Raw genomic sequence first — 18,548 nt, forward strand, 5'->3', positions numbered from 1 at the left:
ATCAATTGCCTGACTCTGCCTGACCCTGATGTTGGGACATGTCAGGGAAACGGCTCGGGTGTTAGTCCGTTGTCTGTCATGGTGTAGGAAAGTGTTCGTGTTGGAAAAGGGGTGGGTAGAACTTCTGAATATCCTACTGCGTAGGATGGGCAAAGGGGGTTATAGGGAAGTGGCCACCGCGTCACACCTTTAGACACCCAACTTCCACTCCCAGAAGATCCTCCCCCACTGGTTCACCCCCAGAAACTGGACCAGTAGCGATGACCGTGTCCTGGCCACCTGGATGACTGATCCCTGGGGACTAGTAAGTGAGGCACCTTCAGGTTTCTCACAGTATGGGGAGCCCAAAGTGTTCTCACATTTGGCACAAGTATGAGGGCCCCTCCACTCAGAACAAATAAGGTCCATTAACCTGTACTATGGGATGTTGCCTGCTCAGATTTGGACTGCTGTCAAATTTTCACTCATTGTGCCATGCCAAAGTAACAATATTTATTTGCAAATCAGTGTGGTCCTGTCAGGCAAATCCGCTCTGAGCGAGGTTACCAACAGCTACCCCAAAAATGTGCTGGGCGTTTTGGGGATTTAGCTGTGGCTGACAGGAATGAATCACCATGTGGATTACACTTACTAATATAGTGTGAATCCCCAAGTGTATCTATGAGTACATGTGTAGTAGGGCATAGAACAGCAGTTTCAGGAGATGGCAGGAGAGGATCAGGACTTTAGGTCAATGAGGGAGATAGCAGATGAAGATCACAGAACAAGCAGGAGTTCAAAGTCAACACTGAGAAGGCAACAGGACCTTCAGTACTGTAGAGCACATATTTGCAAAGCATGTGTCATGAGGTGGATTTTACAGAGGACGTGGCACACAAGAACTGTCAAATCTCTGCAGGAAAGAGTTGGTGGAATGGGGCTTGTTTGACACAAAAACAAACAACAAGATATCAAATTGAGACATTTCATACATTTCCTATATCAACTTTACACTGTTGAAATCACAAAATCATAATTAAGGCTGCTCTATATGACTCTCTTAGAAGGTTTATATATTACCCACTTAATCAAATTGATTCTGAATAAAAACATTAGCCAATTGTCAAAAGCACTTCATTCCCTTTGGATAAACAAACCCAGAATTCATAGGACAGCAGCCAGTCATTTCCATTTATGAAATTCCGGTAGGGTCCATACTCTATTCTCCCCTGCCCTCAGAGCTCTATGAGCTCTGAGGTATGTATTGCTTGATGATCACCTGCTCTCTCCCCCTGCGTCCCCTGTTCTTCTCACTTCTACAATATCAAATCTCTGAAACCTAGTACCAACTCCCACATACTTGTGGTTTCTGACTCTTTTTATAGGCTGGCTTGGGCATTAATTTCTCCATAAAGAGCTCAGATTGGTGGGGTTTTTCACAAGTAGCCTGGAGTTTTGCCAGTTGTGCCTGCTAATGGTCCCACCTCATCCCCAGACTGATATCCCTGATCCCCAAGTGTATCCAGGTGTTGTAACTTCCCAAATAATTCTGTTTTGTTCTCACCCGGACCCCACTGCCTAATGGCTCAGATACCCTATTCACCATCATCGCTCAGCTGAAGCCTAATGTATGTTATTCCTTACACCCTTCTCCTTGGGCTGATTTTCTCGGGATTTCCTTCCCCTAATAGTACACCTCGCTGAGTGTGGCAGCAGAATGCACTGTTTTACATTCCTCCTGAAATACACTTCCTAGTTGGTTTGACCAGGACCATATCCCTAGTGGGGAAATTCAGGGTGTAAGAAGGGATTCCTAAACAGCGACCGGGGGCGCCTTTTGATAATCCTCCGTACATCATCTTCAGCATCGTCTAGCGTGTGTGTTCCTCTAGACTCGGAGTTCCCTCGTCCCACTCCATTGTATCCAGAGCAGTAATTCAACACACATCCTTTTGGCAGGCATGTTTTTTCTGCTGTAAGAAACAGAAGAATCTGGAGATCTGTTCCTGAGCTTGTTTACGGCTGAGGTGCATACATCCTGCAAATCACTACTCCTACCCTATCGCAATATATTTCAAAACTCTGAAGGAGATTTGTCCCCTCCCACCAAGTCAGCGAGACTTGAAAACAGGTGTGCATTGTTATTCCCATTAGCGGGCAGTGGGATGGAGTGGCTGGGCAATGTCATTGTAGTAACTGGGAAATGTGTCATTATGATGGAATTATATTACTGTACACTGAAGGAATACTAGGATTCTGCAAACTAAATAGAAAATCTGGATTTTACTGTCATTTTACAAACCAGGAATCTTCTTGGATCATGCAAACTAAGATTCCAGAATCTGGACTACACTGGGGTTGTGAAACGTGCATAATTGAGTCAATTTGAATTGTGCAAATTGGGAGCATATCAGTATTTTGAAAATGTGGAATATACATAAATTGTGAAAATGGCAATAGTATACAGTTGGGTAAACTGAAACTATACTTCTTTGGTCAAACATGGTGGTCAATCGGGGACTGGGAGTGCCATCAAAAAATTGTACGTGTGGGCTAAAAAGGGAAGATCTTGAGCATTTTTTGCTAATATGTAACTGGTACCTAGATTTGCGAATAGATTTGTAAAGGCCCTTCTTCTTGGAAAATCAAATAAGGGACTGTAAAGCGGCACTGTATTTTATTTGGAATTGTACGGACCTTGATTTTATTTTTAACTTGGGCACCTACGTGAGCAACACCCTGATAAGACGTTCAAAGAACGTTTTAGATGGAAACTGAAGTGGGGAGAATTCTCTTTTTAACATTGTGTTTTTAACTGATTTTAAATTTAGTATGACATTTGTTTTTGTTTTTACAATGATGTGTTTAATGATGTATGTTAATGGAGATATCTGATTAATAAGGTTTACTTACAACTGGGAATATACTGTAATTTGGAAAACTAGAAATATTAAACAGGCAGTATACTAAATGTGTCAAACTGGGACAGTACTGGGATTGTCGCATGTAGGACTATGCAAACTGAATGCATAGTTGGACTGTGAAATTTACTGGGGTTCTGCAAGCTATGAACATAATTTGGTTGTCAAACTGGGATTTTTCAAGATGGGCATATAGTGGGAGGATAATATTATGAATATGAGATTGGGAAAACAGTAATATACTGGGGATGTTAGAGTGGAACTATACTGGGTTTTAGCAACCGAGAATATACAGGGTCAATCAAACCGTGAATATAGTGGGATTGTGGAAATTGGGAACCGTGAATGTCAAACCGTGAATATACTTCTCTTCTCAGAGGAGGAGGGGAACACAAGACTTAGATGGGGTACAGAAAGCCTACCATTCACAGTTATTGATACATCAAATCAGTGCAAGGAAGGACAACAGAAAGTTACATGTAACGTTTGTGTCTTGAGGGAGTCATCCCAGAAATGTGGGCCCAACATTCACTTAAGGCATTGACAGAAGGGCGTCCAAAGCTCTTATGCTCACGCCGCAGAAGGACAGTACCGAGTGCTAGGGGAAAGAAACCTTTAATGTTGGACATTCCCTGATTTGAAGAAATACATTTTTAACGATATTCTGAATTTCAGGTGGTTTTCTTTTGATGTTAAGTGGAAGGTGGTTGCAGAGGGAGACACCCTCTATCCCAGTCTCTTTTTTGCAAACTTGTCTCTGAGAGTCTTCTGACTACTGTTACGGAGGTCTGAGCGATTTCCTGGAGCCGGGCTGAGCGCTATGTGCTTGCTGTGGCAAGAGGGGAAAGCAGTGTGCCATGAGTTTGATACCGCAGGCGGGTTGACTCACCTCTCCACTTGTGCATCCCCAGGTTGATAAATTGAGTACCTGTGATATTTTAGTGATATGATCACTTATGTGCTTACATTCAATCGTAGTTCATGTACTGTAAACAGTTTGCAACTAACCTGATAAGGTACAACACTGTGCAGCAAGGGAAAGCTTCTCTAGAATCCTTATACTTCCAATCTATTTGGTAAAAGTAGATTAAGGAAAGGCAAAGGCACCAGGGAAACCCTCTGGGGAATAAAACCATGTGGTCTGGTCTTGTGGAGCTGCGGCATGTGATTTGCCCTCTCGTCTCGAAACTAGATACGTTTTGATGAGAAGAAGCTATGGGGATTTCAGACGAGCTGTCCTGATCTTTCTAGAGCTAGATGCAGCAAAGATGGCCGGTAGAAGGCTATCTTGTATTGTCACGCTGTTATTTAGAGTCAAGTAATACAGATTAGTGTCACAGAGCGTTAGTGTATTAGTTTGTTAATGCACGAGTCACACAGAGACATACCAGTAAAGTCTTCACTGTGGCCAGTCATGCGCGAAGAGAGGCTCTCTAGTGACGTTCCAGAGAATTCTCGCTGCAAGGGTAACAAATGAATACTATTATGAAAGCAAGGATAGAGAGGGTTAGTGGAATAAGGAAATAGAAAAGACTGGAGAATAATGAATTTACGCAGCATCCGAAAGGCGGAGAAGCGACGGACCGTGGTCCACTCTGCTGCTGCATATATCTCATAGCGGCATTCGTACTGGGAGGAAACAGGAAGAAGAAGATGGCATTGTCATCTGGAGCTAGACATGCACATGGCACAATGGACACCATCTTGGTAGCGGAGAGAGAAGACACATATATTCTTCTCCACCTGTTCCAAATGGAGTTCTGCCTGAACCGAGATCTGACAGTACCACATCGTGGCTTATAATAACAGCAATAAGTAACTTCAGTTGCCAAGTGCTCTGTATCTGGATTTCTAGGAATAGTATAAAACATCTGAACTGTAACATACTGGAACTGTTCAAACTGGGATTGCATTTGTGTAATGATAAACAGGTAGTATAATGGGATTGTATAATAGCACTGTGGCAGTGCACACAAAATGTGCAACAGAAAAATGGTATTAGGCATGAATTGTGCAAACTGGGAATGCAATAGTTTTGACTATACTAGAGGTATATTGACTTTGTGTCTGCATAAACACTGCAAAATTGGAAGATGTTGGAATTGTCAAACTGGCAATTAATTATAATATAGAAAACTGGAACCAGATACTAAAAACAGGACTATGCTGACATGGTGCAAATGGGCGCTTATTTGGATGGTCAAACAGGCAGTATAGTAAGGATGGAAAATTTGGGATTTTTGTGAAACTAGCAACCTCAAAATGTACTGCAATTATGAAAACCGGTAGCGTACTGAGATTTTCAAACTGGATCTATTCTAGGATTGTTGAAACTGGAAATCATATGGCGTTGTCAAACGTTGAGTGTACTTTGTTTGCCAAACTAGGTACTTATTGCTTGGAGATTATTGGGGTTCATAAACGATCAATATACTGAGGTACTCACATTTGGGAATATTCAGTGTTTTTACAAATTGGTAATATTGTGTGGTGGTCCAAACGAGTATACTAGGCTTGTTAGAATTAGCCTATTTGTGCTGCTATTATCACCAGTTCTACGGTCAGCTTATATGTGGTCAGTTTGCTCTGACGTCCTCCTGCACACATTTTGACAGTGCCCTAGAGCAACACCCAGCCAACTTTAGTCATTTCTGTGGTACTACAGCCATGGCAAATCCTGTCACTATTCCTACTCTAAGATAGTGCAAAATGTATAATTTCCCATTGCCCATGCACCATGACAAGTAATGTCCACGTGCCCTAAAGGTGTTCATGCAGAGAGGTTGGCGTGGAAAGTCAGACCACTGTATCTTTTCCCTTAGCTTTTAGGCTAGTTGGCGTGCCCTCGGCCATCCAGCCCAGCACAACCATCGTTCGAGGCAACAGCAATGAGCTTGATGTGGAATCTCTTGGTTGTCCCCCACAGGCTTTTGCTTTGCTGATTGGCCCTAGTCCTCCATGGCGAAAATTGGCTTCTCTACTTTCTGGCACCAGCAACAGAAGGGAAACCCCGCTGCGAGTGAACACTTGCGTCTAGACAACGATTGCTTAACCGAGCATATTGGAATCTGGACATGATGTGCTAGGGTCTCTGTTCATTGGTTGGGGGACGTCCCCCATATTAAAGCTGCCTGCAATCTACATTCTATTATAACCATGGAAGCATGTTTCTCTTTTTTTTAAATCTTTTTCTTAGCCCATTCACATTCCATTAAAACTGTTTAAGTTCCACAATGTTTTTATTGAGAGTAACTGTGTGATATTTAGTACAGTATTCCATATTTCTTGAGATGATGTATATACACACTTTTTACTTGAAATTGTTGGAATAGGCCTTCCACTTGTGATTGGTGTATTGTTTATTTTATAGTTATTATTGTCATGGTTTTTTCAATTGTATTCTTTCTTTTTTCCGCCATTTTCATGTTTTCTTTATTCCTCTTCTCCTGTATTTGATTCCTCCCCTCTGTTGTTCCCCCCTCCTTCACTTGATGATTTAACCTGTCTTTGCTACACTAGTCAAATGGTGTCATAACAACGTTGTAGTAAATGGTAAAAAAAAATTCTGCCTGTATTTACCGACCCTCTGTTTAAATGTACCTACCGCCTGGAAGAATCATTTCAGGCCGGGGTATTAATGGAAACAGTGTTGCTAAATACTGCATGTAGAAAATACAACATGTTGGGGGTGCGGGGGTGGGGAGGGGTGCTGCTGCACAGTCAGAAAATGGCTGCTTTCTGCTAAACCTCTGCACTGGCCACCTGCAACGAAAGACTCTGCCCCAAATTGATGGTGCTTTGTCGGCAGTGAATGGTGTAGCAAGACGGGCGAAATCGTAGTGTGGGTGCTGCCCTGGCCGGAAAAGCTGAGCCATCCATCCTCTCCTTGCACATATTAGTGGTAAGACTGACCGTTGCTGCGGCCTCCTGAGTTGCCAGGCTGAGAGAAGCTGGAGACTGCGAGGAGCAAGCGGTTTGTGGCCGACACCCGATCTGACCCATCCTCTAGCCTTAAGTAAGGGACTTCCTCACATCGATAAAAAGTATCAATCTGACATGCCAGGAAGACAATGGGGCTCATTACGTGTGGGCCGGTCCGGTAACATTGCCGGAAAGAATGCTGGCACGACTGGCTGCGGCATTGTTACAGGACCGGCTCACTCTAACTCTGCCGGTAGGGGCAGAGAACTACCGGTAGGCCAACCTGCTGGGAGATCAGGCCCCTGCCGGCAGAGGAGTCACTGAATGAGATTCAGTGGTTCCAATCCCACTCCACTGAGTGGGAACGTACTGCTGTTGCCGACACTTGTAATAACCTGGTAACACTGGGATATTGGACACCGGTAACAGTAAGGCGAGTCTGCCGGTAACCCACTGGTTGCACTGGCGGGTTACCGGCAGACTCGTAATGAGGGCCAATGCCTCACAATCTTAGTGACTAACTAAAGATGGAAGAATAGTTTATTTAAGGAGCATTAAGCACTGATTACATGTTGTAGTCTTATCATTAAATTACCTACGCATTAAAGGCCATAATAAGTACATTTTACACTGAATTAGTAATAGTGGGACAGTGATGGTATCACCAGCAAAATCAAATTGCTCCATTTAGCACCAGTGAAAACGTTCATTTAATATTACTCAGCAGCAGACGCATGGCTCCATTCAGTCTGCTCACGGCATCACTTAACACAGTGCGATGGCTTCATAATACCAGTGCTATTTGTAGGGATGTATAATGATGTGTCATATCGTTTTTTCCCCAATGTTTTAGTGTCTAGCTCAGTAAGAATGTTCCATGCACAAAAATTTTGCATCAAATAATCAAACACACTGTTTTCAAACAAGCATTTAAACAACCCTTTTTTAATACACATACTGCAAATGTTTTGATGGTACTTGGCTGTATCAGTTGTGTGTTTCTTTGTACATGCTTCTTTTAGACTTTCGATCTGTTTCTTCAAGTTAAAGAGAATTCTGCAGTTACCATGACAATTTGCTAAAGAGTAAATGGAATCGCCTGCAAACCATGACCCGGAAAGGTTCCCAAGCAGCACCTTGACCATCTTCCGACCTCTTTTCCAGGTTACACTGAGCAGCATGGATGAGGTGGTGGAGTACTTTAAGAACGTGACCCGGGGGAGGCTGGTTCCATACATCAGCAACATGTACGACACACAACTTGGTATGTTTCAGATGTATTTCTAAGGACGTTGAGTCCTTTATTGCGATGGGCTTCTTCGACTCTCAAACTTGATTATGCGGCTTTATGTGATCACTGAGTAGAGTAGTCCCTCAGACAGAGTCTACATTGCGTTCTTAATGGCACAGTAATTACAGCATTGAGAAGGCAGTATGAAGGCTGGCCAGTTATTGAGCAATGTGTTGCTTGGCGGTGTGCTGTTTCAGGCTAAATCTGTGGGTAGTGTTGGTTTACATGATGTCCAGGCAACAAATAAAAGCATACACCAGGAGAATTAGCCCTCTGAGCTGCATTGCCGTCTGTTTACGTTCTGAAAGCAATGATCAGTGATTTGCTTCTTTTGATATATAGTAAGGCCTTGGAGTCAAGTGAACAAAATTAAGTGATGGGGAAGTCAAGTCATTTTTTTAAACTTGGTGATTTAATGGGCTTCATATCACTCACGAGGAATGTTTTATCACTACAAAAATACAGAACAATTGAAATCTCCAGACAAAAATCATAAAAAGTTATACATATTCAATTAAAAGATATAGTTCGTTTTTAGAATCCCAATTTACACACCAGCAAAGGAAGTTATTCCATTCGGAATTAAAAAGTCTCATACACATAATTAATTATTCTTATTAAGAATGTTTTGTGTAAATTAGTGAATTGCAGAAAATCAAGCTTTGCCCAGGAGAAGACTTAAACAATTGCAGGGGCATCAGACTGAGCGCAAACATCCAGGTTCTTCCTTACCTACAATGCATCTAACTGTTCAACAGTAGACCATTTTAGACTGGCAGCTCTCCCCCCAGAGCATAGGCCTGTGTTCATTGCAATGTCCAGTGTATGTTCACTTCCCACAGGCAGGACACACACACATACCTGGCACCTCAGCTGTCGGATCTGCTCTTCCCTTTTACCACTGATTGGCCAGGCAAGACTTCACAAAGCATAAGAGGGAGTGAAGACATCACCCAGGGCTCATGAGTTTGTTTTTCTTCTTCATTCAGAAAATAAAACAAAATGCATGAAGACGCAGCAGCACACGGTTTTTCCAGCAGACTTGAATGCACTGCAGTTCCATGTGACACACATGTTCTTACTTAAGGAATTGCAGGGCACTCTTCTCTGGCTCTACTGGTCCTTCTTTCCCATGGTTCTTTGACGTCTTTCTTTCCTGGCCATGATTATCATTCCATCAGCCTCCCTATCGTATAATTTCTAGTTAGGTGCCCATTTGGAGGATGGGATAAAACTATCAGTTGTGGTTATGCAGGGTTTCCAGCACTATTAAAGGAATTCTGCTCACTATTCCTGTGCTTCTTTAAGTTGCTAGTCCATTATCCCTATTGCTCACTCATCCTTTCTTCCCGTGTGCTCGTTGCACCAAATTGACAGTGTTATGTTATTTTTATTTTGTTGCCTGATACTGAATAACTGCATACGTTCTTTTCTTGGTGCCTTCACTCTGCATTTTTCTCTGTGAGAGAATGGACAGTTATTCCGGTTTCTGAGTCTTCCTACTACCCTGATACCTAGTGTAACTGTACTTTGTTTTTAGTGTGGCTTCGTGTGGTCGTGGGAAACCGTCAGCCCTGAACCAATAAGGGCTTAAAGGATTCAATAAGAACTCAATTTGTCAATAGTCATAAGAGTCCTTATCCCAGACCAGTTAGGATCCTCATTTGTCATATCATTGGCACGATCAACCAGGTGTCTTTAAATATTGTCATCAACAGCAGCACGGATGGACAATTTTTAAACCGCTACTATGAGTAGGATAGTTCAGAAAAGATAGGTAGAAAAGAAATGCCTTGGCTGAGAGACCTTCTTTAGAGTGACAGATGTCTCGTGTTTTCGTGGTTGATAAAATATGTTTTCTATATACCTATTTAGCTTTTATTTATTTATATATAGTGTTACGAACAATGCTCTTTTGATCACAAAAGAACATACAATAGATGAGCAATCAGATTTGATCGGAAGCAGTGAGCTTCTTAGAATGGGGTGAGTTCGAGTGGCATACTGACCAGGCTGTGGAGGGGGAATAAATGGAACAGTCACCGGGGACAATACATGGGTGGACGTACATGGATTAAGGACAACCAACATTAGACATTTTTAAGTGCAGAGGAGTGGTATGGCCAGCTGTGTTAAGGATGTGACCATGATGGATGAAGTGCTAGAGTGGAGACATAGAAAGTGAGGGACTGAGACAGGTTAAATGCCGATGAAAAATGTAAGCTAGAAAGCAAATGAGAGGTAGGTTAAGAGGGTGACTCGGAAGCAAGGAGGTATGCTTTTAGTTTTATTTTGAACAAATCGTTGTGTGGACTGTTTCTCTGATGTCTGGCTGAAGGAAATTCCATGCAAGCGGAGCAAGAAGAGAAGAGCGGAATTGAGAGGAAGCACAGGGCGCATGTGGTGCTACAACTGTAGTCGAGGAGGCACAGTGAAGATTATGAGAATAGTTGTAGAGTTGGATATAGGAGGATAGATACGTGTCTTACCATGTATAGATTAGTAAACCAGGAGAAGGCATTTCAATCTGGCTACGTTTTGCATCGTCGGCTATCCGGCCTGGTGATGATACAAGGAAGTAGGTCTAAAGTGAGGGAGTTCACAGAGTCCTGGTAGCAAAGTTAATAATCTTTTTGAGAGGACAGAAAGTATAGTTACAGAGACCATAGAGGATGCTGGCACCGCAGTCCAGTTTAGAGAAGACTAGAGTGGTCAAGAGATGCTTGGTGGTGTTGAAAGCAAGGAGGTGCCTGATTTTTCTAATATTTAGGATGTTGAGGTGAGCTGCAATTACAGGTTTGGAGATGAAGGTAGAGAAGGTGTAAGAAGGGTCATAGATGACTCCTAGGATTCTAGCTGAAGAAGAGTAGGGGAGAGTGTCAAGTGGGAACTGGATAGACAGCCAGGGAAGAGATGAGAGTATTTTGCAGGGAAGAAGATCATCACTGTTTTGGTAGAGTTTGACATCAGAGAGTGTAAAGCAATCCAATATTTAATGGCAGAGAGACTGTTGGAAATGTTGATAGAGAGACCAGAGGAGGGCTCAGAAAAAGAGAAGAAGATTTGGGTATCATCTGCAAAGAGTTGGTACGAGAGAGAGCCTGAAGTAGGAGATTTGTGCCTCAAGCTCAGAGGTGTGGAGTGTAAAGGAGAGGGGACCCTAGACAGAGCCTTGTAGAACACCAACAATTAGAGAAGTGAGATGAGAGGTGTTGGTCCCGGAGACAGAGATTTGGTGAGGTGCCAGGTAGGATTTAATCCAGGCAAGGACGTGTTCACGAATCTCAATAAGAGAGAGAGAGTATTAAGGAGATCAGGGAACAGGTCAAGGAGATTTAGGAAGATGATAGGTTGGAGTGCTTAGCAGAGGGGATGAAGTTGGAGACATTAATGAGAGCAGTTTCCGTGGAGTGACAGAAATGGAACGCTGCTTTTAGGTGGTCTCGAAGGTTGTGGATGTTTAAGAAATTGCTAAAACGGTTGAACACAAGCCTTTCAAGTACTTTAGAGTAGTGCAGGAGGAGAGAAACAGGGGGAAAGTTCACTGGTAGTTTCGGGTCAGGCCTTTGCTTTTTTAGGAGAGGGATGACCGTGGCCTTTTTGAAAATAGAGGGAAAGCAAGCGAAGTCGAAGGACAGGTTGACGAGTTCAGTGAGGTTAAACACCACTAAAGGGGCAATAGACTTGAATAGATAAGGAGCAAGCGGGTGTGATGGGGTACAAGAAGGGTTAGTCTTCATCGGAAGAGATGGTATTTCTTCAGTATTGGTGTGCCGAAGCAAAGGATGATGGTAGAGTAGGCAGAGTGTGGAGTATAGGAGTAGGGAGTGTGAGGTCCTTACCTGTGAGAGTGGAGTTAATAGTCATAGGTTTAGGAAGAGTGGGAGGTGAGTTTAGGGTGCATTGTAGCAGTCAAGGATGGTTGGAGTGAGAGTGAGGTAGAAATATGTTTTTGCTCTATTAAACAAGGACTTGAGAGAGTTCAGGGCAGAAGGTAGAGTTGCAGGTCCTCGTCAAGTGGTGTAAGGAAGGAATGGTATCAAACAATGAAGACAGACACATGTGATCACAGTTCAAGGGTATTTATTGAACTTCATAGGGGCCAGTTGAACGCCTATCTAAACATAAAGCTAAGGATGGGAGCAAGCTACGACCATCAAATAACAACAACGCAGTTCCATTTAAGGGCCTATACTAATAAACCTATTGCCAATCCATACTTCTAAATACAAAAGAGTGTGGGACAATGAAGTATGCAAAAGAAAAGTGTTCATGAAATAATATGTTGGGACGGTTGAGCAGTTGGCTTCACTTCCCTGCGTTTTCAGCACGGGGCAAGGTGGCACGTTCAAGCTTTGCACGCACTCTGGCTTCTTGGCCAGGATGATACAGAACAAGGCACATACATCGGGGCCTTCTGCTGAAGCCTCTTTCCAATAACAGTCTCTTACTGCAGAGGGTATATCCTAACAAACAAAGTCTCAAAGTTCTGTTCCTATTGGGATTTTCACACGCACAAGTTCCTGCTTTCAATGTTCATCATGAGTCTCCCTCTTCAGGCTGAGACCCTCTTTTTATCACAATATTTACATTTGGTCTCCCTTGTTCAGACTCGGACCATGGATCTCCCACATTTGGGCTTGGATCCTCTTGATATGGATGGATCTCCCTCGTTCGGGCTTGGATCCTCTTGATATCAAAATCTAAGACTTTCGTATGTGCAACGGGTTTTGCTTGAACCATTTCAGGACTACTTCAATTAACTTCACACAATTATTCTCATCAATTTTCTACTTTTGTTTCTCTTGGCGGGATACCTTACAGAGACTTTCGATTGAGCACATCCACAGTGCCAGACCACTCTGTCAACGGTATTGTATCTTTCCTTCGCAAGTTCAAATATTCATCAGCCGTTTAGCTTTCCACGCGTCTTTCATCACACAAGTTTAACAATGTTAATTTCCGCGCTCGTTATACAATGTTGCTGTTTGCAACCTTGAGTTCAACACAGACCAGTCTTGCAGCGGTCTCCACAACTCACCGGCTTTGTTGCTCTTTCTGGCACTTCTTTGCTCTTGGAGTCAAAGACGATAGCACAGCAGATGCTGCTGCTCCTCCCCGCCTTGGTCAGCTGCGTGGGAGGGCCTTCAGTATCTCTGACCTACAATGCATGATTCTTTTTGTCTGGTTTCCTGGCCTTACAATTTTTGCCTCGAAGTTTTCTTGAAAGTAACAGCGTCTGGCCAGAAAGGTCAAGGGTAATTCCCTTCTTACGGATCCTTCTTGGTTTGCCGTCTTTCTCCCCTCATTCAGCTGCTGACTGGAAACTGCTGTACCTTCGTGTGCTTTGCCTAGTGTGCTGTCATGCTACGCCTTTTATCTGTGTGGGGAAATCTAATGGAAGTCATTTGCAAGTGATCATCAGTAATTGCCTGACCTCGCCTGACCACAGCAGCGGGACATGTCAGATACACTGCTTGGGTGTGAGTCTGTTTTTTCCCAGAGCGGGCTGTCCATCTGAAAGTGCTGGGAAAAGTAAAGGGGTGGGTAAGGTTCCCACCTATCCTACATGGTAGGATGGAGTAAAGGTGTTGCCATCCAGTCTCCCACTCCCACTCTCCAAAGAGCCTCACCCAGGTGATCCTCCCGCACTGGTCCACCCCAAGGAACTATATCCAAAAGTGATGGTTGTATCCTGTCCACCTGGATGATAGATCCACAGGGACTAGCGAGTGAGACACCTTCTGGTTTCTCACTGTGGGTACTCCTCTATTTGCACAGCAGCCGACGCATGTCTGTGCGGAGAGAGCTTATGAATGCAGTGACCCATGGTGGGGACGTTGAAGCTTAGGGGTGAAAGTTAGCAGTGTGAAGTGAGAGCTCATCCTGTGAACACATTTAGCTCATATCATCTATCTACCTAATCACAGAAGATGTTTCACAAACAATTAACCCCCAATCAAAAGCTTTCAGTCTTCCAGTGACAGATTGCTGATCAAGTACAGCAATCCATTTGTCTGTGTATACTCATGACATCACAAGTACCTTCTCCCCTCCCCTTATTTCCCATTACACACTAGCAATTTTCATTGAGGGGAAGTAGTGTAGCCCAGCTTATTTTTCCCTGGCCTGGCAGCAAGGCATCTGCCACCAGGTCAGGTAGAGGAGCATGTTATACCAACTTCCTGCTTAGAACCATCTGAGAGAAGGAACCAACATAAGCAGCCTATAATAAGGGGTAACAGAAGTGGGCTACCACACTGAGTTCTTTACAAGTGGTCTTTTGGCCAATATTATTCTGGTCCCATTTTAGATGGACCCTAAGCTAGTAACGACACCAACACCACACCACACCAAGAATTACACCACACTTGAAAAGTCTTCAAATACTAAGGCGACTTCCTTTTCTGCCTGCAATTACACACGTAAATATAGATGGTAATGGTCATGAGTATTCAGTATCCTTAGCCAATTACATGGGGGTGCCTGGTGGCACATACAAACGTACAACAGTAGTCTGTGGCCACTTAACTAAACATACACCTCTAATCAAACCTAATGAGACCCTGAGATCAAAACAGTGTCTACAGTCGTCAGTGGGCTCCCCTGCTTCTAATCCTCCCGTGCCTATAAGGAGACTTCTCTGGCCACCTTTGGGGCAGGCCCAGCATACAGCTTCTTGACGCTGCCTCCAATGACAACACTGCGTTGTCATGGTCAGAATCAGAGCACCGTCTCAGACATGGTGAGCATCACAAGCACAATTCTGATTATCCCCCCAACCAAACCAGCCCCACGCGGTCCAGTCTGTAGGCCCCACCAAATCAGGTGGGGCCTACAGATTGGACCTTGTGGGGCTCCCACAATATCGCGTGGCTCAGCAGAGCCCATTTCCCTCAGGGCTGACCCCATGATTGTAGCCTCCCTGTGCCCTCATGACATAAGGGAAGGTCCCACAGGTGAGCCCTGATCAGCGCAAGCAGCCACCGTAAACTCTGGTTCCTCTTCCATTCACACTGTCCTCCTGGACATTGCCGGGGGACTCACTTGCCCTTGTTTCCTGCTGGTCCTCAGTGAGAGGATGTGTGGATGGCCTTATGAGGGACACCTGCTGCTCCTCTCCCCATGTTAGATAGTTTTAATGTCACCTTTGTAGGCCAAAGCGGGCCTGATTTAACTGGTCCTAGGGGGCTCCCTGACAGGGAAACCCCACTGGGATAGTCTTCCATCCGGTCTTCCTCTCTTCTCTCTCTCAGCGATTCCTCAATAGTCCTCCAGTCAGCCTTCCAAACCACCAGGGAGGGGGGTGACCAGGCCATTATCCACTGATCCAACATTCCAAGACTCTTGTGAGGGGAAGCATTGGTACAGCCAAACAGGAAACAGTCTAAGCAACAGAATAATTAACACCGCCATCAATAATTGTGCATGGCATAACTTGTACATTTCGCAACATATAACCTCCATGTGAAAAGACCATTGCTGTGTGTGTTTTTAACATTTTTCAATTAACATATGGTACATGAATAACTGCAAGCCAGTCCTTGGAGGTCTTCATTTCAGCCAGGGGCTACAGTTGTATTAGTTTCACAATGCTCTCTGAGCATCCAAAATTATATTTTCTTCTGTGTCGAGTCAATTGGGGTAATTCTGAGTTGGGCGGTAAGGGACACCGGGCACCGTTAAGGAGACTGGTGCCGGTAATCCCTTACCGCCCAATTCCAAGGTCCCTTAGCGGGAACCGTAAAGGATGTGTGGTCTGACCACACGTCTTTTATGGGTCCCGCTAAAGGACCAGGGCGCTAATAACGGGCCTGCTATTTGCGGGCACGTTATTACCGCCTTCCCCATTCCCATTGAGCCCCTTAGGGGCTCAATGGGAATGGGGAATGGTTGGTTGAATGGGGACTTACCGGGTCCTCCAGGGTCGGAATGACCCGCTAAATCCCCATTCAACCAGATCGGTACCGGACCCGGTTTTGGAGGCCCAATGTTTTTTTTACAATACAATACTGACAAATGCCCTGGGATAAAGGTGGCAGTTCTTTAGATCTTCCCACCATGGCAGCACCATCAGAGCATGTTAATGTTTTTGGCTGCCTTTGAACCTCAGGTTGTTCCCTGCATCTAGTGGAGAGGTTGGCAACAGGCGGGGGTAGGCAAACACACAAATGGCTCATGAGCGAGACACTCCCAAGCAACCTTTGCAATGGGAATTATATGCTACTGGCTAGTAAATGTGTGTCTTATATGTTCTAAAAAAAAGTAATGCATGACTATAGAAGATTATCATTTCCTCAAACGAGCTGCACGTGAAATATTCGTTCTGCAGTACAGCCTTAGTAAAAAAGCACTTGAGATTCAAATTGGGGACTTTAGGAGCAGTATTCATGAATCTAGGTGTAATCTACAAATGTCCCCCAAAGAACAAAATCAAAATGTCCATGATATGACATAGTCCACTAAGCCCATAGAGCACAATCAATTTTTATTTATTTACTTGGAAACAGCATACCACTGTACTTTGGTAGGGGTTACACGCATACAATTCATGGTTATGGGGGGAGGAACAGTCCTTACAGAAAAGTATTTATTACCAACCTCTACCATACTAGTTAGGGTAGCAGAGTATGGTTTGAATTTCTAGTTTAAATGGGAAACATGTAACTGTGCTGAAAGAGGGCGTGGTGGATGGGCTGTAAACGGTGGTCATCAGGAGGGTTACCACCCAATGGGGGATGTAGGGCCAAAACATTGATACTATCTTCTGTGTCATCAATTTTTAGTTTAATAGAGACTGCCAACATGTCCGTTGCTCAAGGACCAGGTGGTAATTGGCCTACATACATCTAAATTAATGTGACGAAATGAGAAGTACAGGGATGAGTAATAGCTAAACTGCCTATTCAGCCACACACTACTACCAAACCATCAGTGATGCCAATTAGAAATGTAAAACAGACATACTCTGACAGGTTTTACTCCTTCACCTTTTGTGGTAAAGTGGGCTGAGGTCAGGCCATATGATCAGGAGGGGTGTGAAGTGATCATGTAGCAACTCAAACAGAAATAGTACTAATTTTGTAAATAAAGCACCCAAAAAAAGGAATCACCTAACTCCCCCTTAAGACAACACCAGTCCGTAGTGTGGCATGTTTTAACCCACTTCTGCTCTGCTATCGTGCAGCACTGTGTTATGATGGTGCCAGAAACATCAAAATGGCTGCAAAACCCTTGTGCGCGCTAAAACCTCTGAAAATCGCACTTTGCAAAGCACAAAAAGATGGCTGCCCAATCTGCCACGCACATTGTCAGTGGTGGAACAGAGATCTCACTCCTGGAATATGTCACTGGCCTCAACAACAAGTGAAAATGGAATACAGAAGGAAAAAGCAGTGTTTTGCTAATGAAACCTCACAATCGTGCTTTAAATCCCTTTCTCTTTGTTGCTGAAACTACAGAATGCCGGTACAAAACACCCTCAAACATCCAAAATTCTTGCTGGGTGCTACAATTCACCTAGTTTAAGAAATCATTGTGAACTTGCAAGGTGGCCTGTCTGTGGACGTCAAAATCCCTCTACAGCAGTGGACTGCTGTGATGACAGCTGACAGAAGCCTGCCTGATTAAACTTTAAACATGTATAAACTGAAATCAAATGTTTGCAATCTAAGAGGACTGTTACTGAGAGTAACCTATGTTGTAATTGTTTGATCCCATGGTTTAAAATGAGACTTCTGGCTACTATTTTGAAATCACAAGTTTTTTTTCAGCTAAGGAAAAATGCAACAGAATTAACAAGTAAATCAAGCCTGGCTAAAGCTAACCAAACTGGAATAACAGGTTTCCTCACAGAGGCCTTTTCCTCCAGCAGGAAATCACACCAAAGCGGTAATCATAGGGTTTGGAAAGAATCTGGTCTACAGAGGCATGAGGAATAATGAACAACTGCTGCTGAGGAAATGCAAGGTGTGAGGACAGACATAAATGGCCTCTGCCAAGAGCAAACAGGGAGGAGACTGCTCTTGAACTGCAAGGGGACAAAAAGAGGCGGACCCAAACAACCATCTGTGGCTGAACCTTCACAAAGAACACTTTTTTTTAAAAAGACTTATAATTTGCCAGTGAAAATTGTGAAAAATATAAAAGTAACAGATTTGTGAATCTAAATTTTGGCTGCACGTTTCAAGAGGCAGCAAAATCGTGTGACATGTTCTGGAAAGAAATGGCAGAAAATGTGATTTTACGCAAAATGTATTTCTGCTAGAAGTATGAAACGTTATACACTTATGCCCATGTTAAACGCGCATACTTATAGAAATTTGCTTATAAATTGAACATTGTGTTCCTGATGAAAAGGGCAAAATTCTGTGAAAAGCCGAGAAAAGATCCCACAGCTACGGGGTTTTGAGGGATAGCTTCTATATAAAATATGT

The 18,548-nt window shown here is 43.7% G+C and overlaps 1 protein-coding gene across 2 annotated transcripts in view; it reads left to right on the forward strand.

The window, feature by feature from the left end:
• Nucleotides 1-18,548, forward strand: part of STAP1 (signal transducing adaptor family member 1) — a 618,379-nt gene that overhangs the window by 437,771 nt on the left and 162,060 nt on the right. For both annotated transcript variants that reach the window (XM_069630495.1, XM_069630496.1), the window contains exon 8: nucleotides 7,986-8,085. In XM_069630495.1, the coding sequence (XP_069486596.1) occupies nucleotides 7,986-8,085 (100 nt within the window). The remainder of the gene's footprint in view (nucleotides 1-7,985; nucleotides 8,086-18,548) is intronic.

Source organism: Ambystoma mexicanum, chromosome 6q (assembly GCF_040938575.1).
Source record: "Ambystoma mexicanum isolate Mex_15411 chromosome 6q, UKY_AmexF1_1, whole genome shotgun sequence".
In the NCBI taxonomy this organism is placed as follows: domain Eukaryota; kingdom Metazoa; phylum Chordata; class Amphibia; order Caudata; family Ambystomatidae; genus Ambystoma; species Ambystoma mexicanum.